Raw genomic sequence first — 17872 nt, forward strand, 5'->3', positions numbered from 1 at the left:
CCCCGAACCCCTCGATTAGATTCCAGTCTGTAACTCACTCCCGAGTATCTATTATTCTATATATAAACCACCCCGAACACCTCGATTAGATTCCAGTCTGTAACTTACTCCCGGGTATCTGTTATTCTATATATAAACCACCCCGAACCCCTCGATTAGATTCCAGTCTGTAACTCACTCCCGGGTATCTCTTATTCTATATATAAACCACCCCGAACCCCTCGATTAGATTCCAGTCTGCAACTCACTCCCGGGTATCTGTTATTCTATATACAAACCACCCCGAACCCCTCGATTATATTCTAGTCTGTATCTCACTCCCGGGTATCTGTTATTCTATATATTAACCACCCTGAACCCCTCGATTAGATTCCAGTCTGTAACTCACTCCCGGGTATCTGTTACTTCATATATAAACCACCCCGAATCCATCGATGAGATTCCAGTCTGTAACTCACTCCCGGGTATCTGTTTTTCTCTAGAGAAACCTCCCTGAACTCCTCGATTAGATTCCAGTCTGTACCTCACTCCCGGGTATCTGTTATTCTATATATAAACCACCCCGAACCCCTTGATTAGATTCCAGTCTGTAACTCACTCCCTGGGATCTGTTACTCTTTCTATAAACCACTCCGAACCCCTCGATTAGATTCCAGTCTGTAACTCACTCCCGGGTATCTGTTATTCTATATATAAACCACCGCGAACCCCTCTATTAGATTCCAGACCGTAACTCACTCCCGGGTATCTGTTATTCCATATATAAACCACCCCGAACCCCTCGATTAAATTCCAGTCTGTAACTCACTCCCGGGTATCTGTTATTCTCTTTATAAACCAACCTGAACCCCTCGATTAGATTCCAGTCTGTAACTCACTCCCGGGTATCTTTTATTCTACATATAAACCACCCCAAACCTCTCAATTAGATTCCAGTCTGTAACTGACTCCCGGAATTCTGTTATTTATGTATAAACCACCCTGAACTCCTCGATTAGATTCCAGTCTGTAACTCACTCCCGGGTATCTGTTGTTCTATATATAAACCACCCTGTACCCCTGAATTAAATTCCAGTCTGTAACCCGATCCCGGGTATCTGTTATTCCATATAATGACCAACCCGAACCCCTCGATTAGATTCCAGTCTGTAACTCACTCCCGGGTATCTGTTATTCTATATATAAACCACCCCGAACCCCTCGATTAGATTCCAGTCTGTAACTCACTCCCGGGTATCTGTTATTCTATATATAAACCACCCCGAACACCTCGATTAGATTCCAGTCTGTAACTCACTCCCGGGTATCTGCTATTCTATATATAAACCATCCCAAACCCCTCGATTAGATTCCAGTCTGTAACTCACTCCCGGGTATCTGTTATTCTATATATAAACCACCCTGAACCCCTCGATTAGATTCCAGTCTGTAACTCATTCCCAGGTATCTGTTATTCTATATATAAACCACACCGAACCCCTCGATTAGATTCCAGTCTGTAACTCACTCCCGGGTATGTGTTATTCTATATATAAACCAACCCGAACCCCTCGATTAGATTCCAGTCTATACTCACTCCCGGGTATCTGTTATTCTATATATAAACCAACCCGAACCCCTCGATTAGATTCCAGTCTATACTCACTCCCGGGTATCTGTTATTCTATATATAAACCACCCCGAACCCCTAGATTAGATTCCACTCTGTAACTCACTCCCGGGTATCTGTTATTCTCTATCTAAACCACCCCGAACCACTCGATTCGATTCCAGTCTGTAACTCACTCCCGGGTATCTGTTGATCTATATATAAACCACCCCGAACCCCTCGATTAGATTCCAGTCTGTAACTCACTCCCGGGTATCTGTTATTCTATATATAAACCACCCCGAACCCCTCGATTAGATTCCAGTCTGTAACTCTCTCCTGGGTATCTGTTATTCTATATATAATCCACGCCGACCCTCTCGATTAGATTCCAGTCTGTAACTCACTCCCGGGTATCTGTTATTCTATATATAAACCACCCCGAACCACTTGATTAGATTCCAGTCTGTAACTCACTCCCGGGTATCCGTTATTCTATATATAAACCACACCGAAACACCTCGATTAGATTCCAGTCTGTAACTCACTCCCGGGTATCTGTTATTCTATATATAAACCACCCTGAACCCCTCGATTAGATTCCAGTCTGTAACTCACTCCCGGGTTTCTGTTATTCTATATATAAACCACCCCAAACCCCTCGATTAGATTCCAGTCTGTAACTCACTCCCGGGTATCTGTTATTCTACATATAAACCACCCTGAACCCCTCGATTAGATTCCAGTCTGTAACTCACTCCCGGGTATCTGTTATTCGAGATAAAAACCACCCCAAACCCCTTGTTTAGATTCCAGTCTGTAACTCACTCCCGGGTACCTGTTATTCTATATATAAACCACCCTGAACCCCTTGATTAGATTCCAGTCTGTAACTCACTCCCGGGTATCTGTTATTCTATATATAAACCACCCCGAACACCTTGATTAGATTCCAGTCTGTAACTCTCTCCCGGGTATCTGTTATTCTCTATATAAACCACACTGAACACCTCGATTAGATTCCAGTCTGTAACTCACTCCCGGGTACCTGTTATTCTATATATAAACCACCCCGAACCTTTCGATTAGATTCCAGTCTGTAACTCACTCCCGGGTATCTGCTATTCTATGTATAAACCACCCCAAACCCCTCAATTAGATTCCAGTCTGTAACTTACTCCCGGGTATCTGTTATTCTATATCTCAACCACCCCGAACCCCTCGATTAGATTCCAGTCTGTAACTCACTCCCGGATACCTGTTATTATATCTAAACCACACCGGACCCCTCGATTAGATTCCAGTCTGTAACTCACTCCCGGGTATCTGTTATTCGATATATAAACCACCCCGATCTCCTCGATTAGATTCCAGTCTGTAACTCACTCCCGGGTATCTGTTATTCTATATATAAACCACACCGAGCCCCTCGATTAGATTCCAGTCTGTAACTCACTCCCGGGTATCTGTTATTCTCTGTATAAACCACCCCAAACCCCTCGATTAGATTCCAGTCTGTAACTCACTCCCGGGTGTCTGTTATTCTATATATAAACCACCCTGAATCCCTCGATTAGGTTCCAGTCTGTAACTCACTCCCGGGTCTCTGTTATTCTATATATAAACCACCCTGAACACCTCGATTGGATTCCAGTCTGTAACTCACTCCCGGGTATCTGTTATTCTATATATAAACCACCCCGAACCCCTCGATTAGATTCGAGTCTGTAACTCTCTCTCCGTACTCCTTACCTCTTTCCTGCACTTGCTGGTGTCTGCTGCCTTGATGTACAGGATGAGATCAGCGTTTGGTACACCTCGTCCATCCTCCTGTATTACCGTGGGGGAGTTGCCCTGTCCTGGCCACACACTGTAGCCTTGAAGGTGATCATCGGGAATCTACAGGGCAGAGCGATGGACACAATTCAATCCGTTCGCCCAGCTGTTCACAATACATATTCATGATTTAGATGAGGGAACTAAATGGAATGTCTACAAAGTTGCAGGTGACACCAAGCTGGGCGGGAGGGTGAGCTGTGAGGAGGATACAGAGATCCTTCAGCGGGATTTGGACAAGTTGAGCGAGTGGGCAACTAAATGGCAGACACAGTTTAATCTGGATAAATGTGAGATAATCCGCTTTGGCAGAAGGCAGATTATTATCTGAATGGCCATAAATTGGGAGAGGGGGGTGCGCAGCGGGACCTGGGTGTCCTTGTGCACCATTCGCTGAAGGTAAGCATGCAGGTGCAGCAGGCGGTAAAGAAGGCTAATGGTGTGTTGGCCTTCGTTGCGAGGGGATTCGAGTACAGAAGCAGGGATGTGTTGCTGCAATTGTACAGGGCCTTGGTGAGGCCACACTTGGAGTATCGTGGGCAGTTTTCCTTCTCTGAGGAACATACAACATAGAACATTCCAGCGCAGTCCAGGCCCTTCAGCCCTCGATGTTGCGCCGACCTGTGAAACCACTCTAACGCCCATCGACACTATTCCCTTATCGTCCATATGTCTATCCATTGACCATTTGAATGCCCTTAGTGTTGGAGAGTCCACTACTGTTGCAGGCGGGGCATTCCACGCCCTTACTACTCTCTGAGTAAAGAACCTACCTCTGACATCTGTCCTATATCTATCTCCCCTCAATTTAAAGCTATGTCCCCTCGTGCTAGACATCACCATCCGAGGAAAAAGGCTCTCACTGTCCACCCTATCCAATCCTCTGATCATCTTGTATGCCTCAATTAAGTCACCTCTTAACCTTCTTCTCTCTAACGAAAACAGCCTCAAGTCCCTCAGCCTTTCCTCATAAGATCTTCCCTCCATACCAGGCAACATTCTGGTAAATCTCCTCTGCACCCTTTCCAATGCTTCCACATCCTTCCTATAATGCGGTGACTAGAATTGCACGCAATACTCCAAATGCGGCCGCACCAGAGTGTTGTATAGCTGCAACATGACCTCATGGCTCCGAAACTCAATCCCTCTACCAATAAAAGCTAACACACCGTACGCCTTCTTAACAACCCTCTCAACCTGGGTGGCAACTTTCAGGGATCTATGTACATGGACACCGAGATCTCTCTGCTCATCCACACTGCCAAGAATCTTACCATTAGCCCAGTACTCTGTCTTCCTGTTATTCCTTCCAAAATGAATCACCTCACACTTTTCTGCATTAAACTCCATTTGCCACCTCTCAGCCCAGCGCTGCAGCTTATCTATGTCCCTCTGTAACTTGTAACATCCTTCCGCACTGTCCACAACTCCACCGACTTTAGTGTCATCTGCAAATTTACTCACCCATCCTTCTACGCCCTCCTCCAGGTCATTTATAAAAATGACAAACAGCAGTGGCCCCAAAACAGATCCCTGTGGTACACCACTATTAACTGGACTCCAGTCTGAACATTTCCCATCAACCTCCACCCTTTGTCTTCTTCCAGCTAGCCAATTTCTGATCCAAACTGCTAAATCTCCCTGAATCCCGTGCCTCCGTATTTTCTGCAGTAGCCTACGTGGGGAACCTTATCAAACGCTTTGCTGAAATCCATATACACCACATCAACTGCTTTACCCTCATCCACCTGTTTGGTCACCTTCTCAAAGAACCCTATATGGTTTGTGAGGCACGACCTACCTTTCACAAAACCGTGTTGACTATCTCTAATCAAATTATTCCTTTCCAGATGATTATACATCCTATCTCTTATAAACCTTTCCAAGGAAGGATGTTCTTGCTCTCGAAGGAGTGCAGCGAAGGTTTACCAGACTGAATCCTGGGATGGCGGGACTGACGTATGAGGAGAGATTGAGTGGGTTAGGATTGTTCTCGCTGGAGTTCAGGAGAATGAGGGGGGATCGCATAGAAACACAGACACAGACGACAGAGACACAAAGAACAAAGAAAAGTACAGCACAGGAACAGGCCCTTCGGCCCTCCAAGCCCGTGCCGACCATGCTGCCCGACTAAACTACAATCTTCTACACTTCCTGGGTCCGTATCCCTCTATTCCCATCCTATTCATGTATTTGTCAAGATGCCCCTTAAATGTCCCTATCGTCCCTGCTTCCACCACCTCCTCCGGTAGCGAGTTCCAGGCACCCACTACCCTCTGTGTGAAAAACATGCCTCGTACATCTCCTCTAAACCTTGCCCCTCACACCTTAAACCAATGTCTCCTAGTAATTGACCCCTCTACCCCGTGGAAAAGCCTCTGACTAACCACTCTGTCTATGCCCCTCATAATTTTGTAGACCTCTATCAGGTCGCCCCTCAACCTCCGTCGTTCCAGTGAGAACAAACCGAGTTTATTCAACCGCTCCTCATAGCTTATGCCCTCCATACCCGGCAACATTCTGGTAAATCTCTTCTGCACCCTCTCTAAAGCCTCCACATCCTTCTGGTAGTGTGGCGACCAGAATTGAACACTGTGGTAAACCACTGTGTTCCGATATTAGGGGTTGTACGGTAGAACCTGCACTCCAGGTTCACCTGTGGCCCCTGCGTGCCAGCTCCGCCCAGAAGGCAGGTTATAAATATGTGTGGCCTTCAGCTCGCAGCCATTTCTTCAGCTGCTGTAGGAGGCCACACTTCAGAGACTAATAAAGCCTCAGTTTGAATTCAACTTCGTATCCAGCCAAATTGATCGGGCCTCAATTTATTAGTATCTGATTCAGAAGGTGGACCTCCAGATTAAACCAGATCGCCTGCTGCTGGTTCCACACACAAGCGACGCCAGAAAGGACTTCCAGCACTGGCTAGCTTGTTTTGAAGCGTATATCAACGCGGCGCCGACCCCTGTTCCAGAGGCTCAGAAGATTCAAATCTTGTACTCGGACTCAGCTCTAAAAGTCTTCCCGCTGATCCAGGATGCGCCCAATTACGCTGACGCCATGACTCGACTCAAAGAGAGTTATGAGCAGAAGACGAACACGCTCTTCGCCAGACACGCGCTCGCAACGCATACTCAACTACCTGGTGAGTCAATCGAGGGCTTCTGGAGGGCCCTGATCCCACTAGTGCGGGACTGTGACTGCCAGGACGTTACAGCGAAGGAGCACTCCGATCTCTTAATGAGGGACGCTTTTGTGACTGGGATTGGGTCCGATGTTATCAGGCAGCGGCTCCGAGAAGGGGCCACGCGCGACCTCGCAGAGACTAAAACACTAGCGCTCTCCATGACGGTCGCCCTGCGCAATGTCCAGTCCTACGCCCCCAACCACGCGGCCCACTCCTCCTACGCTTCATGGGCCCCACAGGCAGCCGCCCCAGCGGGGGCGCTACCCGACCAGTACGCCTGCGCTACGCACCAGCCGCTGATCTCCGGGGGGCCCCGATGCTCTTTTTGCGGCCAGCAAAGACACCCCCGCCAACGCCGCCCGGCCCGCGCTGCCCTTTGTAAGGCCTGCGGGAAGAAGGGCCACTACGCAGCGGTGTGCCAGGCCCGCTCAGCGGCAGCGGCCCCCCCCCCCCCCCCGGTCACGGACAATGGGCGCCGCTATCCTTCCTCCTCCCCAGGCCATGTACGCACAATGGGTGCCGCCATCTTCTCCCCCCGCACAACACGTGCGTTTCATGGGCGCCGCCATCTTGCTCCACCCCCGCAACGTGCGTTCCATGGGCGCCGCCATTTTGTGACCCCCAGGACCTCCGGGCGCCGCCATCTTGTCCACCCCGCAGCACACGGAGACCACCAACGGCGTTTCAGGACCCCGACACAGCGGCCACCTCACTACCCAACGATCAACCACGACTCGCATCCATGGCAATCGACCAGTCCCGACCACATACTCTGACCAACGCATCCACCAGCGTGAAAGTCAACAGCCATGTGACCTCCTGTCTACTGGACTCCGGGAGCACCGAGAGCTTTGTACACCCGAATACTGTAAGGTGCTGCTCCCTAAAGGTACACCCTATCAATCAAAGTATCTCCCTGGCCTCCGGATCCCAACGCGTAGCGATCCGGGGGTACTGCACGGTCACGCTCACAGTCCAAGGCGTAGAGTTCCACGGTTTTCGCCTCTACGTCCTCCCTAACCTCTGCGCTGCACTTATCCTTGGCCTAGACTTCCAGAGCCAGAACCTTCAGAGCCTGACCCTTAAATTTGGCGGACCCTTACCACCCCTCACTGTGCGCGGCCTCGCGACCCTAAAGGTCGATTCTCCTTCTCTCTTTGCCAATCTAACTTCAGATTGCAAACCCGTCGCCACCAGGAGCAGACGGTGCAGCACCCAGGATAAGGCCTTCAGCAGGTCCGAGGTCCAGCGGTTGCTTCAGGAGGGAGTCATCGAGGCAGTAACAGCCCCTGGAGAGATCAAGTGGTAGTGGTTAAGTCTGGGGAGAAAAACCGAATGGTCGTGGACTACAGCCTGACCATTAACAGGTACACGCAGCTCGGTCTTCCAAAGGGAGATGGACCGAATGGTCGACCGGTACGGCTTGTGGGCCACGTTTCCGTACCTAGACAATGTGACCATCTGCGGCCACGATCAGCAGGACCACGACGCCAACCTCGCTAAATTTCTCCGCACCGCCACTCTCCTCAACCTCACGTATAACAAGGAGGAGTGCGTGTTCCGTACAAACCGCTTAGCCATCCTCGGCTACGTGGTCCAGAACTGAGTTCTGGGGCCCGATCCCGACCGCATGCCCCCCCCTCGTGGAGCTTCCCCTCCCCCACTGCCCCAAGGCCCTCAAACGCTGCCTGGGGTTCTTCTCGTATTCCGCTCAGTGGGTCCCAAACTATGCGGACAAGGCCCGCCCACTCATACAGTCCACTCATTTCCCCCTGACGGCCGAGGCCCAACAGGCCTTCGCCCGGATCAGAGCTGATATTGCCAAAGTTGGAATGCACGCTGTAGACGAAACACTTCCTTTCCAAGTAGAAAGCGACGCATCGGACATCGCCCTTTCCGCCACCCTCAACCAGGCAGGCAGGCCCCTGGCATTCTTTTCCCGCTCCCTCCATGCCTCCGAAATTCGTCATTCATCCGTCGAAAAGGAGGCCCAGGCTATCGTTGAGGCTGTGCGACATTGGAGGCATTACCTGGCCGGCAGGAGATTCACTCTACTCACTGACCAACGGTCGGTAGCCTTCATGTTCAACAACACACAGCGGGGCAAGATCAAAAATGATAAAATCTTGCGGTGGAGAATCGAGCTCTCCACCTATAATCACGAGATTAAGTTTCGCCCCGGCAAACTCAACAAGCCCCCAGACGCCCTATCCCGAGGTACATGTGCCAGCGCACAGGTAGACCGACTCCGGACCCTGCACGACAACCTTTGTCACCCAGGGGTCACTCGGTTGTACCACTTCATTAAGACACGAAATTTACCCCACTCCGTCGAGAAAGTAAGGACGATCACCAAGGACTGCCAAGTCTGTGTGGAGTGCAAGCCGCACTTCTACCGGCCGGACCGCGCGGGCCTGGTGAAGGCCTCCCGCCCCTTTGAAGGCCTCAGCGTGGATTTCAAAGGCCCCCTCCCCTCCTCTGATCGACACACATATTTCCTCAGTGTGATCGATGAATACTCCCGGTTTCCCTTCGCCATCCCATGCCCCGACATGACGTCTGCCACCGTCATTAAAGCCCTTAATTCTATCTTCACTCTGTTCGGTTTCCCCGCCTACATCCACAGTGACAGGGGATCCTCATTCATGAGCGATGAGCTGCGTCAGTTCCTGCTCAGCAGGGGTATCGCCTCCAGCAGAACGACGAGCTACAACCCCCGGGGAACCGGACAGGTAGAAAGGGAGAATGGGACGGTATGGAGGGCCGTCCAGCTGGCCCTGCGGTCCAGAAATCTCCCGGCCTCCCGCTGGCAAGAGGTCCTCCCTGATGCACTACATTCCATTCGCTCATTACTCTGCACTGCCACTAACAGTACACCGCATGAACGTCTTTTTGCCTTCTCCAGGAAGTCCACATCCGGGGTATCGCTCCCAACTTGGCTCACAGCTCCGGGAACCGCGCTTCTCCGTAAACATGTGCGGCTCCACAAGGCGGACCCGTTGGTGGAAAGGGTGCACCTGCTCCACGCAAACCCCCAGTACGCCCACGTGGCGTTCCCCGATGGCCGCCAGGATACCGTCTCCCTCAGGGACCTGGCACCTGCAGGTTCCGCCCCCACACCACCCCCGTCGCCCCTGGCGCCCCCCTCCCCTCCGCCGCCGCCTCCATCATCACCCCCCCCCCCCCCCCCCCCCCCCCCCCCCGAGGACCGGCCCGGACCGGCGGAACCTCTGATCGGCCCACCGGATGACCAAAAACATACTTTTACTGTTCTGTAAATATTAAAGATTGCGAATTGTACATAGTTCTCCACCACCCCCGCCGGACTCAATTTTAACAGGGGGTGAATGTGGTAGACCACTGTGTTCTGATATTAAGGGTAAAACGGTAGAACCTGCACTACGGGTTCACCTGTGGCCCCTGCACGCTAGCTCCGCCCAGGAGCCGGGTAATAAATATGCGTGGCCTCCAGCTCGCAGCCATTTCTTCAGCTGCTGTGGGAGGCCACACATCAGACTGTGTAAGGTCGTACCAGCAAATGTACACCGTGGGGCGGGTAACAGTGTACACCCCCCTCAGTCTGGGCCATTAACACTCCAATGTATAAAAGAAACATGACAATGTAAATGTTTAAGAAGGAATTGTAACGTAAAGAGCGATATGTGTGTAATGTTATCTAAATTGAATGGAAGAAAGTCAAGGGAATGTGTAACTCTGATGGAAATGTACAGTCAAGACAATTCGAAATGTTCTGTAATGTTTAGTATAGATTTTATGAATAAAGTATATTTTTTTGAAAAAAGAAAGAAAGCCTCAGTTTGAATTCAACTTCGTCTCCAGCCAAATTGATCGGGCCTCAAACACGACACTTCAAGTGTGGCCTAACTAAGGTTCTATACAGCTGCAGAGAGACAGAGTGAGAGGCAGAGAGAGAGAGAGACAGAGAGAGAGACCAGACGAGAGACAGAGTGAGAGACAGAGAGAGACAGAGATGGAGAGACAGTGGTGGAGAGAGAGAAAGAGAGAGAGAGAGACAGAGAGAGAGAGATATACACAGAGAGATAAGATACACTGAGAGAGAGAGGCAGAGACAGAGAGAGAGAGACAGAGGGAGAGAGACAGAGAGTGAGAGACAGAGAAAGAAAGAGGGACACAGAGAGAGATGCACAGAGAGAGAGAGAGAGAGACGGACAGGGGAGGCAGAGGGAAATGATAATAATAATCTTTATTATTGTCTCAAGTCGGCTAACATTTTTTTTTTAGAAAATATTTTATTGAGGCATTTATAATTTTAACATTTTAAACGCCAAAGATCCGTCACACACAAAACCCCGGGAGCCTGGCGCTGTGAAGCAACAAGGAGACAGAGAGACACACACAGAAACCAAGAGATAGACAGAGAGACATACGGAAAGACAGAGATGGTATGATATTCAGGTAAACATCATGGTGCAAACATACATACACAATGATGGACAGATCAACGGACCAATCAATACACACACAACACCACAGCCAATCACAGGCAAGAGCATACACACTATAAAACGGGGAACACAACACTTCCTGGGCACTCCAGCAGGAGACAGCTCAGGGCACAGAGCTAACAGCAAGCGACTCAGACATTCACCATGTGCTGAGTGCTTCTCCAAGATAGTGTTAGGGCTGGGTCCACAGGTTAGAGGGTAATGAACGAACCACAGTGACCAGTTTACCATTGTTAATATTGTTAGTAATAAAACTGAGTTCTACCATCCGCAACCGTGTTGGTTCGTCTGTGTAGCAGAGCACCCAACACGACATGGTACCAGGATTGGAACCCTTCTAGTTCTTCCTGGATGCCACCGAAAGGGAGAGCGCTTCGGACACCAGGAAGATCGCCCTCCTCCTCTCCACGGCAGGTCAACACGCCATCCATGTCTACAACTCCCTGGTGTTCGCGGAAGGTGAGGACAAGACCAAGTACAAGACGGTCCTTCTCAGACACGACCAACACGGGAGTTTCGAGAGGTATCTCTTCCAGCAGCGCCTGCAGGGTAAGAATGAGCCCTTTCAATCCTTCCTTACGCACCTCCGTATCCTCGCGCAGTCCTGCGGTTACGACACCACCTCCGATTCAATGATTCGGGGCCAGACTGTTTTTGGGGTCACCTCGGGCGCCCTACGCCAGCAGCTCCTCAAAATTAAAGGAGCCTCCGCAATCGAAGCCTGCGTCCTTCATGAAAACGCGACCAGCCGCTACTCCCAATTTCAGACCGAATTGGCGTGGCAGGGGTCCCACGAGGCCGAGCGGGTCCAGGCGATCAAGTTCCTCCCGGCCCGCGGCCCGGGCGAGGGCGGCCATTTCGCGCGCTTTCCGCGGCCTCCCGCGTTTGTGCGCGGCAAAATAGACGTCGACGCAGAGGGACGCGACGCGCAGGGCGCGCTCGACGCAAGACCGAACTGCGCATGCGCGGCGGCGCAACGAACGCCATGACGTCACGACGTGCGGCAACTGCGGAGCCGCGCATTTAAAGCGGCAATGTCCGGCAAAGAACCGACAATGCCTCCGCTGTGGCAAGATGGGCCACTACGCTGCCTGCTGTCGAGCAGCTCAACCTGCCAACGCTCCCCAATTCCGCCAGCCTCGCAGGGACGTGCGGACCATTCAGCCTCCGTACTACGAGTCGTAGTGACACAGACGACCGGGACGCCTTCCGTGTTGCGGTCATCGATAGGAACCGGATGTCTCCAGCCAGGACCCACCAGCCGATGCCAGTGAACAGTTCAATCCGGGTGATGAATGGTGTGCCACCCTAACGGTCAACCCGAATTCGTCGCCCACCTACTAGGCTGGATTTAGGAGCCTGTTTGAACATCGAACTTACTGACGTATCATTCATACCACAGTGTTAATATGTTTCTCTTTCTTCTTGTCGTTACAGGAGTTTGTTTTGACGTTTAATATTTCCACGTGTTTTGTTTATGGTACAACCTCGTTGCTATGTCGCACCTTGTCGTGTTCCAATCCTGGTACCATGTCGTGTTGGGTGCTCTGCTGCACAAATGAACCAACACGGTGGCGAATGGTACAACTCAGTTTTATTACTAACTATATATACAATGGCTAACTGGTCACTGTGGTTCGTTCATTACCCTCTAACCTGTGGACCCAGCCCTAACACTAACTAGGAGAAGCACTCAGCACATGGTGGATGTCTGAGTCGCTTGCTGTGAGCTCTGTGCCCTGAGCTGTCTCCTGCTGGAATGCGCGGGAAGTGTCGTGTTCCCTGTTTTATTGTGTGTATGCTCTTGTCTGTGATTGGCTGTGGTGTTGATTGGTCCGTTGATCTGTCCGTCAGTATGTATGTACCATGATGTTTCCCTGAATATCATGACATCCCCCCTTTTATACAAGAACATGTGCCTATGTGGTTATAAATAGAGATGTGTACTGAGTGCAGCTGAATGTGTGTGTGTGCAATATCTACAGCATGTACATGGGGCTAAACTATATACAAGGGGCGATGTCGGGTGCAACAGAGCAACGAGGTTGTACCATAAACAAAGAACGGGAAAATGTTGAACGACAAAACAAACTCCTGGAACGACAAGGAAGAACAGAAACATATTAACACAGCGGTATTATGAGTTCAATGTACAAACAGGCTCATAAGTCCAGTCTAGTAGGTGGGCGACGAATTCGGGTTGACCGCCTCAAGGGTGGGTCTGGATCCACCGGCTGAGGAATGGGCCTGGCCACGGGCGACAACGGAGGGGGCATGGTGGCAGGAAGCTCTACGAAGTCGACATGCGGAACAACAGGAGGGCGTGGTACCGGTGTGAGTTCCCATAGCGAGCGTGGAAGTGGTCGAAGAGCCCGGCAATTGCGCCTGCGAATGGAGCCATCAGGCATGCGAACCAGGAACGAGCGGGGAGCCACACGGCGGAGAACTTTGGCAGTTGCCGACCAGCCACCTTCTGGTAGGTGGATGCGGACGTCGTCCCCAGGCGCCAGGGCGGGAAGATCAGTTGCCCGTGTGTCATGTGCCACCTTCTGGCGAACGCGCTACTGTCGCATCCTGTGCAGCACCGGAGCATGGTTGGTTGTGGGGACCAGAATGGACGGCACAGTGGTCCTGAGGGCGCAACGCATCAACAGCTGGTCTGGTGAAAGGCCCGTGGACAGTGGGGTCGAGCGATAGGCCAGCAGGGCGAGGCAGAAATCCGATCCGGCAGCAGCAGCCTTGCAGAGGAGTCGCTTGACGATGTGAACGCCCTTCTCCGCCTTCCCATTGGACTGGGGATGCAGAGGGCTGGACGTCACGTGTGTGAAACCATACGAAGCAGCAAAGGATGACCATTCATGGCTGGCGAAACAGGGCCCATTGTCCGACATGACCGTAATCGGAATGCCGTGGCGAGCGAAGGTGGCTTTGCAGGTCCTGATGGCAGCGGATGACGTTAAATCGTGCAGGCGTATGACCTCCGGGTAGTTCGAAAAATAATCTACGATGATTACGTAGTCCCTGCCGAGCGCGTGAAAGAGGTCCACACCCACCTTCGCCCAGGGGGATGTCACCAGCTCATGGGGCAGAAGCGTCTCAGGAGGTTGCGTCGGCTGAAACCTTTGGCAGGTGGGGCAGTTGAGCACCATGTTGGCGATGTCGTCGCTGATGCCCGCCTCTCGGGCCCTCCGTCTGCACTTCTCGACCCCCAGGTGGCCTTTGTGTAGTAGGTCGAGGGCCAGCTTGTGCATGCTGTGCGGAATCACAATCCGGTCTAGCTTTAGGAGGACACCATCAATGACGGCCAAGTCGTCTCGGACATTGTAGAACTGCGGGCACTGCCCTTTGAGCCACCCTCCCGTCATGTGGCGCATCACCCGTTGTAGAAGGGGGTCAGCCGCAGTCTCTCGGCGAATACGGGCCAGACTGGAATCGTCAGCGGGCAGATTTGCCGATGTGAAGGCCACCTGCGCTTCGACCTGACAGACGAACCCCTCCGAATCGGGCGGTGTGCTCACTGCCCTGGATAGGGCATCCGCAATGATAAGGTCCTTTCCCGGGGTGTAGATCAGTTGGAAGTCGTACCTCCTGAGTTTGAGTAGGATGCGCTGGAGGCGATGGGTCATCTCGTTCAGGTCCTTATTCATGATGCTGACCAGGGGACGATGGTCAGTCTCAACGGTAAACTGGGGGAGACCATACACGTAGTCATGGAACTTGTCTATTCCGGTTAGCAGGCCCAGGCACTCCTTTTCGATCTGCGCGTAGCGTTGTTCTGTGGGGGTCATGGCCCGCGAGGCATAGGCGACCGGGGCCCATGGCGCAGTGTCGTCCCGCTGTAGGAGTACCGCCCCAATGCCGGACTGGCTGGCATCGGTCGAAATTTTAGTGTCACGAGAGGTGTCGAAAAACGCCAATACCGGGGCTGTGGTGAGCTTAATTTTGAGCTCCTCCCATTCCTTCTGGTGCGCGGGCAGCCACTGGAACTCCGTGGACTTCTTGACGAGGTGGTGAAGAGCCATCGTGTGCGAGGCAAGGTTGGGAATGAACTTCCCCAGGAAGTTGACCATGCCCAGGAAGCGTAGGACAGCCTTCTTGTCTGCCGGCTGGGGCATGGCTGTGATGGCGCTCACCTTGTCTGCATCCGGACGCACTCCTGACCGGGATATGTGGTCCCCCAGGAACTTCAGCTCGGTTTAGCTGAAGGAACACTTGGCTCGGTTGAGGCGCAGGCCGTTTTCCCGTATCCGCGCAAAGACGCGCTGGAGATGACTGATGTGCTCCTGTGGTGTGGTGGACCAGATGATGACGTCGTCCACATAGACGCGCACCCCTTCGATGCCCTCCATCATCTGCTCCATGATTCTGTGAAAGACCTCGGATGCCGAGACGATGCCAAACGGCATTCTGTCACAGCAGAACCAGCCGAAAGGGGTGTTGAAGGTGCACAGCTTCCTGCTGGACTGGTCCAGTTGGATCTGCCAAAAGCCCTTCGAGGCATCAAGTTTTGTGAAGGTTTTAGCCCGGGCCATTTCGCTCGTGATCTCCTCCCGTTTGGGTATGGGGTAGTGTTCCCTCATGATGTTGTTGTTCAGGTCCTGCGGGTCGATGCAGATCCGGAGCTCGCCGGAGGGCTTCTTGACGCACACCACGGAGCTGACCCACGGCGTGGGCTCCGTGACCCTGGATAGGACCCCTTGGTCCTGGAGATCCTGCAGCTGCTGCTTGAGGCGGTCTTTAAGTGGTGCTGGGACCGTGCGAGGTGCGTGAATGACCGGGGTGGCATCCGGTTTGAGTCGAATTCTGTAGGTATAGGGCAGTGTGCCCACGCCCTCGAATGCCTCCTGGTTGTGGGCGAGGAGTGAGTGGAGCTGTGCCCTGAATTCTGCATCCGGGAAGTCTGATGTGCCTTCCGGAGACAGAGCGTGGACCCGCTGCACGAGGTGGAGAACCTTGCATGCCTGTGCGCCTAGCAGGGAGTCCTTCGATGATCCAACTACCTCGAAGGACAGTGTGGCCGTGTATGTGTTGTGCGTCACCTGGAGCTGGCAGGATCCCATGGCCGGGATAACGTTCCCGTTGTAGTCGACCATCTTGCAACGGGATGGCCGAATTGGTGGTCTGACCTTCATGGTGTAGAAGGCTGACCATGCTATGAGGTTGGCGGAGGCGCCAGTGTCCAGACGGAATGTTATCGGTGCTCGGTTGACCGTTAGGGTGGCACACCATTCATCACCCGGATTGACAGTGTTCACTGGCATCGGCCGGTGGGTCCTGACTGGAGACATCCGGTTCCTATCGATGCCCGCAACACGGAAGGCGTCCCAGTCGTCTGTGTCACTGGTCTGGATATCGTCTGGGCACGACTCGTAGTACGGCGGCTGAATGGTCCGCACGTCCCTGCGAGGCTGGCGGAATTGGGGAGCGTTGGCAGGTTGAGCTGCTCGACAGCAGGCAGCGTAGTGGCCCATCTTGTCACAGCGGAGGCATTGTCGGTTCTTTGCCGGACATTGCCGCTTTAAATGCGCGGCTCCGCAGTTGCCGCACGTCGTGACGTCATGGCGTCCGTTACGCCGCCGCGCATGCGCAGTTCGGTCTTGCGTCGAGCGCGCCCTCGCGTCCCTCTATGTCCGCGTCTTTTTTGGCGCGCACAAACGCGGGAGGCCGCGGAAAGCGCGCCCTCGCCCGGGCCGCGGGCCGGGAGGAACTCGATCGCCTGGACCCGCTCGGCCTCGTGGGAACCCTGCTTTGCCGATCCGGCCGCGTAGGGCCCCTGCCGCGCCGACTCGGCCGCCTGAAATTGGGAGTAGCGGCTGGTCGCGTTTTCATGAAGGACGCAGGCTTCGATTGCGGAGGCTCCTTTAATTTTGAGGAGCTGCTGGCGTAGGGCGCCCGAGGTGACCCCAAAAACAATCTGGCCCCGAATCATTGAATCGGAGGTGGTGTCGTAACCGCAGGACTGCGCGAGGATACGGAGGTGCGTAAGGAAGGATTGAAACGGCTCATCCTTACCCTGCAGGCGCTGCTGGAAGAGATACCTCTCGAAACTCTTGTTGACCTCGACGCTGAAGTGTTGCTCGAGTTTGAGAAGGACCGTCTTGTACTTGGTCTTGTCCTCACCTTCCGCGAAGACCAGGGAGTTGTGGACATGGATGGCGTGTTGCCCTGCCGTGGAGAGGAGGAGGACGATTTTCCTGGTGTCCGAAGCGCTTTCCCTTTCGGTGGCTTCCAGGAAGAGCTGGAAGCGCTGTTTGAGCAGCTTCCAGTTAACGCCGAGGTTTCCAGCAATTTGGAGCGACTGCAGCGGGCTGATGGTGTCCGTGGCGCAGGATGGCGGATTCCTGAGGATGCGTAGGTAGGTCTCACAGTTAACGGGTTCCAATCCTGGTACCATGTCGTGTTGGGTGCTCTGCTACACAAATGAACCAACACGGTGGCGAATGGTACAACTGTTTTATTACTAACTATATATACAATGGCTAACTGGTTACTGTGGTTCGTTCATTACCATTGTATCTGTGGACCTAACCCTAACACTAACTAGGAGAAGCACTCAGCACATGGTGAATGTCTGAGTCGCTTGATGTGAGCTCTGTGCCCTGAGCTGTCTCCTGCTGGAATGCGCGGGAAGTGTTGTGTTCCCTGTTTTGTACTGTGTATGCTCTTGCCTGTGATTGGCAGTGGTGTTGTGTGTGTTGTTTGGTCCGTTGATCTGTCTGTCAGTATGTATGTATGTATGTACCATGATGTTTACCTGAATATCATGACACACCTGAC

At 52.6% G+C, this 17872-nt stretch overlaps 1 protein-coding gene and 1 long non-coding RNA gene across 9 annotated transcripts in view; both read right to left on the reverse strand.

The window, feature by feature from the left end:
• The window catches only part of LOC140418149 (uncharacterized), a 1069702-nt gene that overhangs the window by 741189 nt on the left and 310641 nt on the right, over positions 1 to 17872 (reverse strand). The gene's annotated exons all lie outside the window — the stretch shown is intronic.
• LOC140418147 (ciliated left-right organizer metallopeptidase) overlaps positions 1 to 17872 on the reverse strand; it is a 170769-nt gene that overhangs the window by 53418 nt on the left and 99479 nt on the right. For all 8 annotated transcript variants that reach the window (XR_011944804.1, XM_072501565.1, XM_072501567.1 and 5 more), the window contains exon 4: positions 3341 to 3487. Coding sequence is in view for 7 of the 8 variants with exons in the window: in XM_072501565.1 (XP_072357666.1) it covers positions 3341 to 3487 (147 nt within the window). In the remaining variant the exon portion in view is untranslated. The remainder of the gene's footprint in view (positions 1 to 3340; positions 3488 to 17872) is intronic.

Source organism: Scyliorhinus torazame, chromosome 5 (assembly GCF_047496885.1).
Source record: "Scyliorhinus torazame isolate Kashiwa2021f chromosome 5, sScyTor2.1, whole genome shotgun sequence".
Classification (NCBI taxonomy): domain Eukaryota; kingdom Metazoa; phylum Chordata; class Chondrichthyes; order Carcharhiniformes; family Scyliorhinidae; genus Scyliorhinus; species Scyliorhinus torazame.